The sequence below is a fragment of the Lepidothrix coronata genome, unplaced genomic scaffold (genome assembly GCF_001604755.1).
Source record: "Lepidothrix coronata isolate B3197 unplaced genomic scaffold, Lepidothrix_coronata-1.0 Scaffold124, whole genome shotgun sequence".
In the NCBI taxonomy this organism is placed as follows: Eukaryota; Metazoa; Chordata; class Aves; order Passeriformes; family Pipridae; genus Lepidothrix; species Lepidothrix coronata.
The window spans coordinates 2,328,508-2,342,568 of record NW_016690304.1 but is presented as its reverse complement, the minus strand read 5'-3'; the positions used below and the strand labels follow the sequence as shown (position 1 = coordinate 2,342,568).

General features: G+C 46.7%; 2 protein-coding genes across 2 annotated transcripts in view; one reads left to right on the top strand and one right to left on the bottom strand.

Moving 5' to 3' along the window:
* Positions 1 to 4,628, top strand: part of LOC108502760 (hexokinase-1) — a 36,590-nt gene extending 31,962 nt beyond the window's left edge. Inside the window, exons 17-18 of the mRNA XM_017825999.1 lie at positions 459 to 692; positions 1,426 to 4,628. Coding sequence (XP_017681488.1) covers positions 459 to 692; positions 1,426 to 1,570 — 379 coding nt within the window. The 3' untranslated portion in view covers positions 1,571 to 4,628. The remainder of the gene's footprint in view (positions 1 to 458; positions 693 to 1,425) is intronic.
* Positions 4,629 to 6,696: 2,068 nt separating this feature from the next.
* TACR2 (tachykinin receptor 2) overlaps positions 6,697 to 14,061 on the bottom strand; it is a 10,552-nt gene continuing 3,187 nt past the window's right edge. Inside the window, exons 2-5 of the mRNA XM_017825955.1 lie at positions 12,418 to 12,612; positions 9,222 to 9,378; positions 8,411 to 8,607; positions 6,697 to 7,239 (exon numbers count right to left, since the gene is read on the bottom strand). Coding sequence (XP_017681444.1) covers positions 7,044 to 7,239; positions 8,411 to 8,607; positions 9,222 to 9,378; positions 12,418 to 12,612 — 745 coding nt within the window. The 3' untranslated portion in view covers positions 6,697 to 7,043. The remainder of the gene's footprint in view (positions 7,240 to 8,410; positions 8,608 to 9,221; positions 9,379 to 12,417; positions 12,613 to 14,061) is intronic.

Below are 14,061 nucleotides of genomic sequence, written 5' to 3'. Positions count from 1 at the left end.
TTTGGAAATCAAGCCATTTTCCTGGGCCCCTTGTGTGTGTGTAGGTATAGTTGTGGGATGGAATGAACACTAGCTGAGTGGGCAAGTTTTACTGGGTGTTTTTGTGTTTTTATTGCTTGGGCTCTGTATTTTAAAGCAATCTCTGAGTCTTTATGGGGGAAAAACCCCCCAAGTTCATAATGAAAAATATTTTCCTGAAATGCCTCATGGTAAGAAAAGAGAAGGGGAAGCAATGCAGAGCTGGACTTGGAGCCTCTGTGGCTGCTTGCACCCCTCTCCTACACTGCAGCCATGGTGCTGGGGCGAATGAATTTGCATTCCCTGAGGTCTCTAGTGCTGTCAGGAAAGGCTGCTGCCTGGTGGGGATGCGTGGACGCAGCCATGGGTGCAGTGGGGTTTGTGGCACTGGCTTGTGTGAGGGGAACCTTTAGTTTTACCACTGTGCTCTCCTTCTGCAGTGACAGGTTGGCCTTGCTGCAGGTGCGAACCATCCTGCAGCAGCTGGGGCTCAACAGCACCTGCGACGACAGTATCATTGTCAAGACGGTCTGCGGGGCGGTGTCAAGGCGAGCAGCTCAGCTGTGTGGTGCTGGAATGGCTGCCGTTGTAGATAAAATTAGGGAGAACAGAGGGCTGGAGCGCCTGGAGATAACGGTCGGTGTGGATGGCACTCTGTACAAACTACATCCTCAGTGAGTATCTGCCTTCTCAGCGGTTTTTTGCCTGTAGCGCGTTGCGTGTACATCCCTTCTCTTGACATGCCAAACTGGGCTCTCCTACTTGCTAGGATAAGAGCCACGGAAGAAGAAGTCTTAATCAGGGGATTCAGGGCTTTCTGAAGGGCAGCAAGAGGGTCAAGAAGGACTTGTGAAAGATTCTTGGGGCGGTGACAAACTGAAGGGGACACAGCCTTTGCTGGATGAGTTGGAAGCTGTACAGTGAGGTGTAGTAGTTTGAAGGATCTCTTGGCTGTGCACAGGCAATGACAGAGCAGTGCTGAAATGCTTGGTGCCTCTGTGGAGGATGTTTCTGTTCTGGGCACAGCGGAGGTGGGCTGCTGAGGAGCAATGCAGGTGAGGGCAGGAGTCTAAAAGAGCAGGAGCAGGAGGAGAGGACTAGTGCCCACCTCCAGTGTGCATGGAGGGAGATGGGTGGGAAGGAGATGACTTATGTGATCTGTTCTCTTCCCTTTGCTGTGGTAGTAGTGATCTGAGTTAACCCCACACAGACAGAGAGGCAGGGCTGGGATGCCAGTGCTTCTTTCCTTTAACTCCTACTGCGCCCAGTCTTCAAATCCACCCTAGTTTCCAACATTTCAGTTCTTTCCCTGGTGAAAGGGGATGCAGCGCAGAGGCCCATGGCAGCGCTCTGCTCTGCGGATGGTGCAAGGCCTCCCTCACCCACTGCCCGTGTTTCCTTTCACAGCTTTTCAAGGATCATGCACCAAACAGTCAAGGACCTGGCACCCAACTGCGACGTGACCTTCCTGCTGTCGGAGGACGGCAGCGGGAAGGGGGCCGCACTCATCACAGCGGTGGGATGCCGGCTGCGCGAGGCCGAGCAGAACTGAACTCCACAGCCCTGGCCCCGATTCTGTCTTGTGAGCACTTTCTCATAAAGCAGCGACTGCATAGTCAGAACTGGTAAAAACCCAGAACTCACTGCTTTATCGGGGGAAAAAAAAATTACAACTAATGACATAAAAGAAAAAAAATAGGATACAAGATAGAATGTGTGCTGTTAATAATATCTCCTGTTTCTGGACCCCAATCTGCATGTTTCTTACTCACCTTGTTGGTACCTTCCCCGTCTGTAGGTCATGGAAAAAAAATCAGTCTATAATTTCTGCAGTTGTCAAAACTCGGTTGTTGTCTGAGATGAAATTGCCCCCAAGTGATGTGCATTGAGAGCTACCGTTGCATCGTACCGAGTGTGTCCTTTGCAGCATCCCTGTGAGCGCACTGCCAGCACACTGACCACCAGACCTGGGTGTTGATGCTTTTAGTGAAGGGGAAGCAACAGTTCCCTCCTGCATATCTACCTGCTGTTGTTCCGTCTAAAGCGATTGTGAAAACACTATGGTGTGTCAGCACCGTGCACGCACGTAACTCTATAGTGGGACTTGACACCGCGACTTACTCGCTTCCTTGATGCCTGTTCTGTCATGGTAAAAGTAAACACCCTTGTCCCACAGATCTGGTTCCACTGGTATTTCCCATTGCTTCTGTGAGCAGTGTTGTGTTACTGGGCGAAATCCGCCACGTTTCGGCAAGAAATCCCCAAAGAGTAAAATGAAGTGGTTGGTGATTGGGGTAATCCAAACCTCCAGACCTGCGAGATCGGCAGATTCATGGTCCCTGCACGGCTGTGCTGTGCTCTTCTGTTTAAGAGTTCTTATAAAAAGTATTTCCTATCTCTTCTTGTTAGTCTGGATCAGGGCACTGCTGCTGCCCTTCCACGGAACCTGCAGCTCGCCTGTGTCCCTCGGATGCGGCACTTCCGTCTCTCGCCTTAAATGGGTATTTGCTTCCACACAGAGCTTTAATCTTTAATACTGTTCAGCAATCACTCAGAACACAAACACTCAGCTAGAGTCAGTGCTCAGAAAGGAATAGGAGGGTTTGATTTTGATCTTGCCTTTGAGGACCTGGGCGTATAGACAACCCACCAAGCCAAAATTGGACACAGCTTATTCCAAGGATGAAAGCAACAGCAAAGATCATACACACTTGGTGTCCCCTGTCCTCTGTCGAGTCGGTGCCATTATTATACTTGCATACCAGTTGCATTACTGAAATTGAAAAGCAGTTAGGAAGGTAAATGTCGAGTAACATTTGCAAGTCACACCACTTTCTGCAAAGAGGGAGACCACACAGTAGTCCTTAATTCCCACTCTTCTACCAAAAATGAATTTGAGATATCTGCATGGTTTTCCCTGCTGCCTTTTCCTGCAGAAAGTAGATGGAAATTTGCAGGCTACTCCTCTTTTTCCTCATTCCACTCCTCTAAGATTTGGATTGCCCTACCTATCGATAACATTTCAATATGCATTATGGTGCACTGTGAGTGAATGTTGTAAAGTAACATGTGAGTCACAAACAGTCATTGCAGCTTTAAGTGTGTGTCTACCTGAAAAATTGCATGCCTAACTGGTTTTGCAAAGGTAGAGAGTCTTTTTACTTTGCACACTAGTAGCTCTGGTACTAGTGTTACGTGATACTTGTGAAAATATTAAACTTTTTTGATGTGCGTTAACTGGTGTTTAGTGGTTCTTTCTGGAAGAGGTGCTGTTGGCTGGTGGCTTAGTGCTTTGGGAAGAGCTATTGTGTAGGGAGAGCTGCAACCTAATCCCAGTGGTGCCTGTGTTTTGTGTGTGTGTTTTTATTCCCGGGCATTCGGGGTCAGATTCAAACAGGGTGGATTTCACCCAGGTCCCCATGCCTCGTGTTTCCTAATGTAGTTCAGCAGAGGCACAGCGCTGACAACGCCCAAATCTTAGGGGGCACGTAGCTTGTCTGGGGGGCACCTCCTGCCCTGTCTTGTGCAGGGGGATCTGCAGTGCAGGAAAACCTCAGCCCACTGCACCGAGAGCAGTGTGATTATATTAGGCTTTGCCAGATACACAGTGATGGATACATCGTGTCACAGTCGGTGAGCTCCCTGTGTGCAAAGGGTTAACGTTTGCAGAATCCTGGTGTCAGGTGCTCGGACACCACTGGTTGGCACAGCCTGTGTTGGAGTTGTTGTAGATGAAAGCCCCTTTTGCATACACTAGAGCTGTGCTTCTCCAATAACCCATTTTACGTTACAGCTTGAATAGTCTCTGACACCCTTGATGTGCAGCTATGACCCCAAACAGGAGACAGAAGAAGGTGAGAAACTTTTTGGGTGCAGGGGACATGTTGCATTTGAATTGCTTGAAGGTTTGCAAATCTTGTGCTTGCCCGTAGTCGGCAGTGCTGTAGGAGTGGTGTGAGCCGTGCCTGGGGACCTGGGTTTGGAGCTCTTTGGCATCTGAGAGCTAGGCTCAGTGCAGGGTAGAGGGGAATGAGAAGTGGAAGTTAAACTCGGTCTCAGGGTGACTGTGAATTTTGGAGATGCTGGCATAGGTCATTTTGTTTATTGGATCCAGCTCATAACAAATAGGGAGTGAGTTTGTGTTTCTAACAGCGCAACTTTTCCTACCGTGGACCATAGTTGATGTGCTTGATAAGACACAGCAGTTCTTTTCCAAAGGGACACCTGGTGGGATTTTCATTTCCAGACTACTTCTTACCCCTAGGAAACTGTTCCAAGTGAATCACACGCTATAACTGTCTGAAGAAATGTCTCCAATGTTATCCAAGCAATGACTGAGATGTCTTTCTTAAAGCTTTTAGGCTTGGTGAATAAAATCACAGTCCTCTTAATTGTTAAGCTGTAGTTACTGCAATATGAACACAAAAATCTTATATTTCCTGGGGAAAAGACCATTTGCATACCACTGTTGTAATGTCATCTGCTCCTTCCTCCTCTGAGGGTTCTCTCAGAAGCCTTTTGAATGAGTTTTAAAACAAGCAGACCTTGTTTTGTTTTGTTTTCTTAAGAAAATAGCAGAAGGCAAAATAAAGTGTTTCTGAACTTCTGAACCCCGTTCTGTGCTTTTTGTTCATTCCTTTGCCTTAAAAATGAGATTCTTCAAATATTTTCTTTACTGACTGCAGGGACTACTTTGCTGCTTAGAGCACAAGAAACCATGCAGAGGAGGGATTTAGTGCTGCCCTGGAGGTCTTTACTGCTGCGTGGTATTTAATCCTGTCTATATTTATATGAAGAATTGCATGTATTTACTGTGGAGCATGGTGTTCCTGTTACCTCATGTATCACAGGAATAATGTAGCCTGCCTTGGCATGCCTTTTCTTCCAGTGTAACAGGGGCTCAGAGCGTCTCTGCTCCCTTAACTGTTGCTGTTTCTGTGGGATGAAACCTCAGGATCTGCCGTGGGAGTCTGCCAGAGCATGGGGAATTCCTTTTGGAACCTGAAGAAATCACCCCCTGCTTTCTGCACCCAACAAGAGAAAGATGCCTTGAGCTGTCAGCAGACATTGGTGCCTGTCAGGGGCTGCACAGGGGCTGCACTGGCAGCACACGTGTGACGTCTGAAATAGGCTCTGGCTGTTCAGGTGTGATGGAAGGTGGAGGGGAAGGGGGGGATGCTGAAGATAGGCCTGTTTGGTCTGAAAAGCTCTGCATTAGAAAACTGCCTTAGAATCACATCAGCTGGGCAGGGGGAGGTACAGCTTATGTATGTCATATAGTGAACTCTGTAGGTGTCCTGCAGTTCCTCAGAGCAGAAGTCTTTGCCCACCTCTAGCCTGATCTCAGAGATGTGTGCCTGGCAGAGCATCCCTCCCAGATGGTTTTCAGTTGGTGGCTGCCTGTAAATCCCTCTTCCTGCTCCCCCTCTGCCCCCTGCACACACCAGCAGCACAACCTTGGGAGGAGCAGGCTGGCCAGGTAGGAGGGCTGGCCAGGTAACATCTGGACTAGAAACTACCTGCTGGAATGACATAAAATTGTGAACTTTTCCAGAAGGGCATACAGCCCTGGGCTTTATTGTCCCATTAGTGGAACAAGTTTGTTGGACCTCTGCATAACATAATTGTTCTCCACAGCAGCCAGAGAGGTGGAGAAGTGGACAAGGAAGATATATCTACTGGTTTCTGTACTGAAACAGTCTTGGGAAAATCATATCCCTGAGTACTCTTTCAGTTCAAGCCGCAAATCATTTCTCTGGATTTACTGCAGAATTTAAGCCTGGAAGCACTTTGTAGTTTTACTTTCACAGAGCAGAGGGGAATATTTCAGATAATGATCTTGTTGACATTATAGGAGCTTTTTAATCACTAAGGTTTGGCTCTGTGATACTCTTTACAAACCATTTGTGAGAGGTGAAGGTGATTGTGAGGTGCTACTTATCACACCAGTATTAAATGCTGTATTACTTTTATATAATGTTTATATTTCAGCTCCTCCTGTTTTGCATGGCTGCACATAATGCCTCAGGCTTGGAAGATTACATGTTTCAGCCTTTATTTTCATATCTGAGAAGAGCAGTGAGGATAAATATGGGGTAAGTCTGGAAAGAGAAGATGAAGGGACTATCTGGGAAAAGACAGTGATGGGGCAGGCTGCTGTTAGGACTAAAAGGAGGGGAAGGATTCAGAATGGATCCATGAGCACTGACCAAACCAGTGGGCAGCCCACACCTGGCTGCTGACTCTCCAGAGAGCCTCACTCTCCAAATTAGGCTCCACAATTAACTATGTGAAGGAGGAATCACTTGTTAATAGGAGTTTAATAGTTTAATAGGAAAATGACATTGTATTTTGGTACAAGGTTATAGAAATCCATGCATTGATGATGTCTTAAGGAACTGTTTCTCTCTTTTAACTCATGAGAGGTAGTGCTGGGGAAATTGCAGGCATGAAAATTCCAGAACTCAGAAAATTTTCAGGGCAGGCCTGATTTTTCAGTCTCGAGGTGTTAGTATTTGCCTTTGATATAAACAAGCTTTGATCCACAGTCTTACCCGCCTTGGGGCTGCTGAGCCATGGGACTTAGCTGCCCACACAGCCCTGGCGGTCCATCCAAACTGGGCCAGATGAGCCCCAGCACCTCTGCTGCTGCTCCAGCACCTCTTTTCCAGATTTAAGTGTCTTGGTGGAAGAGAAGGCAGGAGATCACTATGTGGAAGAGAATAATTGCTATTCCACTGATGGGCGCTGCCTCGGGTCTGCCGCTCTTCTGACCTCACGGGCATGATCTCTGTTCTGTGTTGCAGTTGTTGATGTATGGGAGAGCTAAACTTACATCCATAGCTGGGTGATATTTGGACCTACATGGACACAAGTATTACCAGCAGGCTGCTTTTAATGCTGATGGCATCTAAAGAAGTCTTGTAGGAAACAGTTGCTCCAGAAAAAAAATCTGCCTTGGGCTTCTACAAATCTGCTGCCCTGACATGGTGTGTGAGGATAGAGCCAGAACCAGGAGGAGGAAATCAGAGCTTTAGTTGGGTGAGGGTAAATGATGTCTTCTCTTTCTCATTCAGCTGAGTTCCTGTGTCGAAACTGCTTGTTCTTGACTTCCTGTGGGTTGTCTGGTAAAGAGATGGGGACGTAAGTTTAAGTTTGTCTTTTTCAGTTGCTTTTATGCACGGGCACCACCGGAAGGCCAACTTGAAACCAGAACGAAACCTGTCAGTGTGAGAAAAGAAATTAAGTGGTGAAATGATCTTTTTAATTGCACAGAGAATGAACAAATTCATGACTTGGTTCTACCTGTGGATGACCATGAAATAAAAAATTTCTATTGAGATCAAAGGAGAGAGGTGAAGAGCTAAATGTATAAAACCACAGAGGGAGGTGCAATAGGAGTTTATGATCAGATTTCCATATATTTTAAGTAAATATATAAGATCAGTGAAATGGCAGGCTGTTTGATGTGCTCAGTAGATGGTGCTGACCATGCTGGTAACAGAATTTGAGAGCATCTGAGGAAAATACGTGTGTTTACCCACTGGAAGCTTTTTTTAAAAAAACATGAATTATTAAATGAGGAAGCTGTCTGCTTTCTGAGAAAGGAGGGAGAGAACGTGTTTGGGTGTTACATGTTAAATGCAGGTTGGCTAGATGGGCTGCAAAACTGTCTTCCTTTGCAAGCTTACAGGCAGGGTGCTGTTTGAAACGAGCCTCTCAGCGTCCCTCTGGAGTTAAGCATTTGGTTACCCTCGAACTGCATGCAGCCAGGCTGAAGGGAGAGGCGGGCTATGGATGCAGGATTTGGCATGGAGATCCACGGGCAGCTGGAGCAGCTCCCACGCTCTGCATCCTGACACACCAGCACAGAGCAAGAGGGACATCTCTTGGCATGATGGGGTTGTGCTCTCCCAGCTGCTCCCTCGTGGGGACTCCCTCGTGCATGCCGGGATGGGACCTGCAGCAGGACGCCCCTGGGCTGCTCCTGCTTCCCCAGGACTGGGGGGGGCTCAGGGCTGTGCTGGGGGGATGGCCTGGGAGGAGCAGGTGGCTGAGCCAGCCCAGCATTAGCTCAGCAGATGCATTGCAGGGATTACAGATTCCTCCCTTGGAAGTAGGATGGTCTGCGTGTGGAACTGGGTGCAAATGTGGCTGCACTGATTTTACATGTACTTGCCTGCATTTTATTCCGAGGCAGAAAATCTTAAGGGCCGACTTAAAATCTCGCTCAGAGGGTGCCCCATCTCACATTATCAGCAAAGTGTAAATTAAGTTGTCCACTCAGCCTATGGACTGCAGTTGAAAATCACAGCTGTTCTCTCCTCCAGAGATTTATGCTTTTTCAGACAGATTTTTGTTTTCTCTGTGCACACACGAGCACACTACTCACCTCTGGTTAAGGCAGCAGTATATGATGGGGTTGTACATGGTAGAGCTCATGGCAAGGAGGAAGACTGCAAGATACACCTGCTGAATGTACTTTTGCTGGTAGATGTCTTCCTTAAAGCTCCCCAGGATGAAGTATATGTGATAGGGCAACCAGCAGACAGCAAAAATGATCACCACTACCACCATGGTCTTCACAAACTAGGAAAACAAAACCAGGGGTTTATTCCGGGACCTCTGGGTGGTTGTCTGAGCTTTCTGGGGCAATGGGAAGTGCTGCTTTTGTTTTGGGTCTGGTTTGCCCTCACGAAGTGCAATGTATGGAATGTAGAGCTGGGCTGCTGTGGCAAAGAAACTAGCTGTGGTGTTAGAAACTGGGAACAGGGAGGGAGTTAGAGCAAATGTTTCCTGGTGCACCAAGTCCTGCAGACGAATTGCTTGCTTCTGCATCAGGGAGATGTGCAGGGAAATGAGAACACTGCTGTTACATTGAAACCTCTTCAGCCTGTGAAGAGTTTTACCCTGGTTTATCCTGCAATGTGTGGACTCACTGGGCACCAGGCTTTACTCTCTAAGGACTGCTGGGAACTGGACTGCTCCTGTGAGCCTTTGTTCCTTGCAGGCTGGCTGGTGCATCTAATCACCATTTTTTTCAAACTTGCTGGGGGATGCTCTTTACCCCTGGCCCAAAATATTTTGTAAACTTTTCATGCCCAATCCCACAAGATTTTGTACCCGCCGCAAGCTCCATTTTGGAATTGGAGCCAGCAGGGCTGGTGTGCTGAGGGGAATGATTTTTAAGTTTCACTTCTGACCTTTTTTTTGGCATTAACTTGGTGTTCATAGCGGACTCGGTGGAGGTGGTTGCCTGGAACTGCACTTCTCCACAGAGTGATTCCTATAATGCTGTATGCAACAAACATCACCATTAAAGGCAGCAAATAAATCAACACGATCACGGCAATGTGGTACCTGAAAGAGAAGAACAAGCAGGTTTTCACAGTCGGTATAGCTCTCAGAGGGCTCTTTCAGAAATTGTCTTTTGGACATGTATGACTGGCTTCCATCAACTTCAACCACAAAGCAGAAATTTTGCCTACAATCGTTGTAATAGAGACTTCTGTAAACAGCAAAACCTCATCTCTCTTGTGGGGTGTCTTTGGGCTGGATTCACTGCTCTTTCAAGACAGAGTAACATAATTTATCGGAAGGTTACAGTCCGTGGTCACGTGCACTGATCTTTGCTATCCCACTGCAGTGAGGAGAGAGATGGCTGAGACTCTCAGCCTTTAAATCACAGGAATGGAAAAGGAATAGTCCAAAAATTATACAGTAATTTGATGAATGCAATAGTGGCAACAGTGGAAAAAACCTGGATCGGGGACAGCAAAAGGCTGCTGACAGTGTGCACAAAGATGCAGAGAGTGAGGAAGGAGTATTGCCTCTCTTTGTGTAGCTGGTGGTTTTTATTTGTGTGTGCAGTTACATATCACCAACAGGCTAATGGTTACTGCTCCAGCTGAAAGTACTGGCATTTCCTGCAGCTGTATCTTACCTCAGCCCTTCCCAGCTTTCCACGTTACCCCACAAACTTCTGCTGGTTCCCTCGTGCTGGGGGTTGATTATTTTAAGCAAGCACCATTTATGGGAAGGGAACAACCTGCTCACTCAGTTACAGCAGCTGTCAAATTAACATAAACAGTGTGAAAACCAGGATTAGGCAGGAGGGCTCTGGCACACGCTGCTGGCAGTGACCCCAAAAGGCTGGCTGGGTGGAAATGGTCTTTCTCAGTATGACAAGGCTCTGGGGTTACTCCCACATCAGCTGCTTTGAGAGCGGTGTTGGGGCCCTCGGCGGTGTTTGCTCCTTGGGGTGGCTGCAAATACCACAGCACTGGCTGCATATAGAAAAATATTGTATTTGTGAAATGTGGCAAGTTTGTCCCTGCCTGTCTTCCACCTTTTCCAGTTGTCCTCAGAGCAGTGCCGGTTTTGAAGGTCTAATGATGTGTGTGGAGTGCAGCAAAGCCCTTTTAGGGTTCCCATCCAGGGAGGAGGAGAGGATATAAACTAAGCATACATCCTATTGCTAAGCTTGAGCACATGCAAAAAGGAACTTTTAGTCTTGTAGCTTTACTGCTTCACTGCAAAGTTAACCTGTCACCAGAAAAAAAAAAAAATCCTCTGTTGTTAAGGTTCTTTATTCTGGTTAAACTGTGGATTCATTCCCTTCATAGCCAATATTTCTCAGGCACTGGCAGTCACAGTGCATTGTTTGGGGTTTTTCTTACTTGTTTCTAATCATAATTATACACATTTTTCCCACAGAAAAGGATTTTCCTTTGCTCTGTTATCTAGAAATCCTGAAGGCTGATTTTACTCAATTGCAAAGGATTTGGAGGACCCACAGTCAACAGTGGAACCCAGTTCTCCATTCTTTTGGGTTTTCTTTGGTTTTTTTAGTATTTCTGTCCCTCATTATTTGGACTAGCACATGAATGGCTGCACATGGCTTTTTCTCCATGGTCTGTGTTGCAGGCATCTGTCCCAGCAAATCCATCACTCAGTATGATTTCTGGGGAGCAGTGCTTCCAACTTCCTTTCTAGGAGAGATGCTGAAACTCGCAGATATGAGGCTGTTCAGGGAGAGTGAGTGAGTGAATGATGTGTTGTGGTCAGGAGCTGCTGCTCTTCAGCTGGGGATCCCAGAAAGAACCTGCCCCTGCTATTTGCCATGTTCAGGACCAGACTTTCCAGCCCACAGAGATTTCGTTGGCATGCTGGGAAACTTGTTTCAATCCTTCCCAAACCACGGATGTGGGAGAAATAAACCTCACACTGTTCATCTGAATGAAATAGTCATCAGTGACTCATCTATTAGTGATTATCTACTCTCCCACCTTCTCAATTGGCTGGAGCCTGGCACACTGTGCTCCACACCACGTGCCAAAGGGTACCAACCAGGAGGAGCATCACCCAACATGATGTGAGCCTGATTTTACTCTTTGCTCTTCTGTGACTCTGGAGACTGGGGACAACTGGCTATTGGTGATTGAATATGCTGCATCTTGGCCAAAATTATGTGAAGCTCCTGGAACTTGGCACATATTAGTGTGAAAACCTGTTAGTTTGGTAATAACTTAACCTTAGAAGGCATCCAGCTGTCTGCCAGAGATTAAGACCGAGCAAGGAAAAATGTGCATGGAGCTGGGCAAAAGGATTCAGAGTGCAGGGTGAACTCAGGGAGTTTAGCGTGTGGTTTTGGTTTGAAAAATTGTTTCCACTTTATTAATCGATTTGTTCCTTTTCCGCAGTTCTTCCATTAGTACTTTGCATAAATATATTTTGCTTGATAAATTTCTCAAACTGCTCTGTGTATCACATGCTTTGAATAATGAGTAATCAGAGCAGATCCCCTACATGTGGGGTATGGGTTGTTTCATCTGTTTGAACAATCTTGTTTAAAAGCAGGAGGAAAGCTCTGTGAGTCTTAGGAACTTCTGGGGGCGCAGATGTGTGCTCAGATAAATCAGGCTATAAAACCTCAGGATGTTTGAAGCATGCTCCTCTCAGGTTTTATTTTCTTTTTTCCCCAAAAAAGAGCAGCATAATTTTTAACTAATTACATGGCTTATCAGCATTAAAGATACCCAGTTTTCTCCTGCCCCAGGGAGGAAGAAAATCCAGAATTTTTGCAAACAGCATTTATTGCTTGTTTAGAGACTTTTCACGCTCCTTTCTCTTAAACCCACCAAGCTCTGTATTTAGAGTTTCTAGACCTTATGACCAGTTTTCAAAGCAGGGCAGGATGGCACACGGCCTTTCTTTATCCTGAACCATGATCACCTAGGAGCTTTTTCCACAGTTGGCTTAAACTGAGCATAGATTGGCTGCCCAGCCCTCTATTCCCCTGCCCTCTCTCCCAGCACTCCCCATAACCAACAGTTTAAGATGAAATTAATTTCCTTAGTTAACTTCTGCCTGAGCTGGGGGTTTTATTGTTTCTCTTACGTGAGCTGGTGCTTGGATCCAGCGTCGTCAGGCCAGACCACGATGCATTTCGTGGTTCCGTTGTCCGTCAGGATCTCGGCATAGAAGCACTGTGGGAAGGCCAACCCGAATGCCACCAGCCAGATTATCCCAATGATGACTCTGGTGCTTGCAGCAGAGAGCCTGGGCTTGAAGGGGTGAATTATTGCCACGTACCTGCAAGAAACATAGGTAAGGCTTTTACAGTTACATTGGTGATCTATACAGCACATAGAGCAACTCAGCAGGACTGTATAGAGGGCTTTATTAATACAGACATTTTGATAGGTTCCAGGCCATAAATCATGGAACTGAATCCTTTCTGAAGAGAATGACTGCAAGTCTTAGGGCAGGATATATTAACCCCGTGGGGATGGATGCTTCTGGTCTGAGGAGGAAGCAGTCATCTGTATCTTCTGCATATGGTCTTTGCAAATATTCCCCTTAGGGAATTTTTCATAGAACCCCAGAATGGTTTGGGTTGGAAGGGACCTTAATGACTACCTAGTTCCAATCCCCCTGCCATGGTCAGGGACACCTGAGCTGGGCTCCAAGCCCTGTCCAACCTGACCTTGAACACTTCCAGGGGTGGGGCATCCACAGCTTCTCTGGGCAACCTGTGCCAGGGCTTCACCACCCTCATAGGGGAAGAATGTCTTCCTAATATCCAATCTAACCCTGCCCTCTGTCAGTGTGAAACCATTCCCCCTTGTCCTGTCATGCCAGGCCCTTGTAAAAAGTATTCTCTCTCTCTTTTTTTTTTTAATTAATTTTTCAAATTCTTTACCAAAAAAACCACAGCCTGTTATGCTGTTTCCTCCTAAGTATGCTCATCTCTGATGCCTCATATTATCACAAGAGCAGACAGGGGTCTTGAGTATCCTTTACCCTGAATTTTTTCCCACTGATTTTTAGCTGTGGAAAACTTGTGTTATCACCTCTGTCTGTAAAAGCCCGAGCACTTGTGCTTGCAGTGGAAGGGAAGTGCTGTCCCCTCCTTCCCACACCTGCTCAGAGCCCTCACAGCACTTCTGACTCTTGGATTACTCACGAGCCCAGGGCACTCTCTGGTTTTAAGTTCCCTGTGTGGAAACACACGGTGTTGTAACAAGTACATAATCAATTATGCATTTCTTGTCATGCTTCCCCTGTTCTTTGTCATGGTTGTTACAAAGGCAAAATAGAGTGGCAAATGCCTATTGCCTCCTAGTTTTCATAGCAAAAATCATAGCAAATTGTGCTGTCCCTTGACCAGGCCAGTGGGAGGGAGCTCTGCAGAACAGGGAGTGATCCAGGGCCACACGGCAGCAGAGCCTTATTTAGCTATAAAATTTTCATGTCACCTTGCTTTTCATTAGTTTGCTGTAGGCAGTGTTATACAGTGCTCAAGTCTGGTCAGGAAGTGGTGAATATTCTCCAGAGTATTTGCCCACAGATTTGGAAAAGGTCATTAACCCTTCGAGCCTGCGCAGTGGATTTTTTAGGTGAGACCCAGCGTGCGCTGAACTGAGCCCACCCTTTAATCCTGAGGTTCATCTGCCGGGGCCGAGCGAAACTCGGACAGTGGCAGTGAGGGTCTCAGAACGTAGGTTTGTTTAGAGTGACCTTCATAGAGATATATATAGA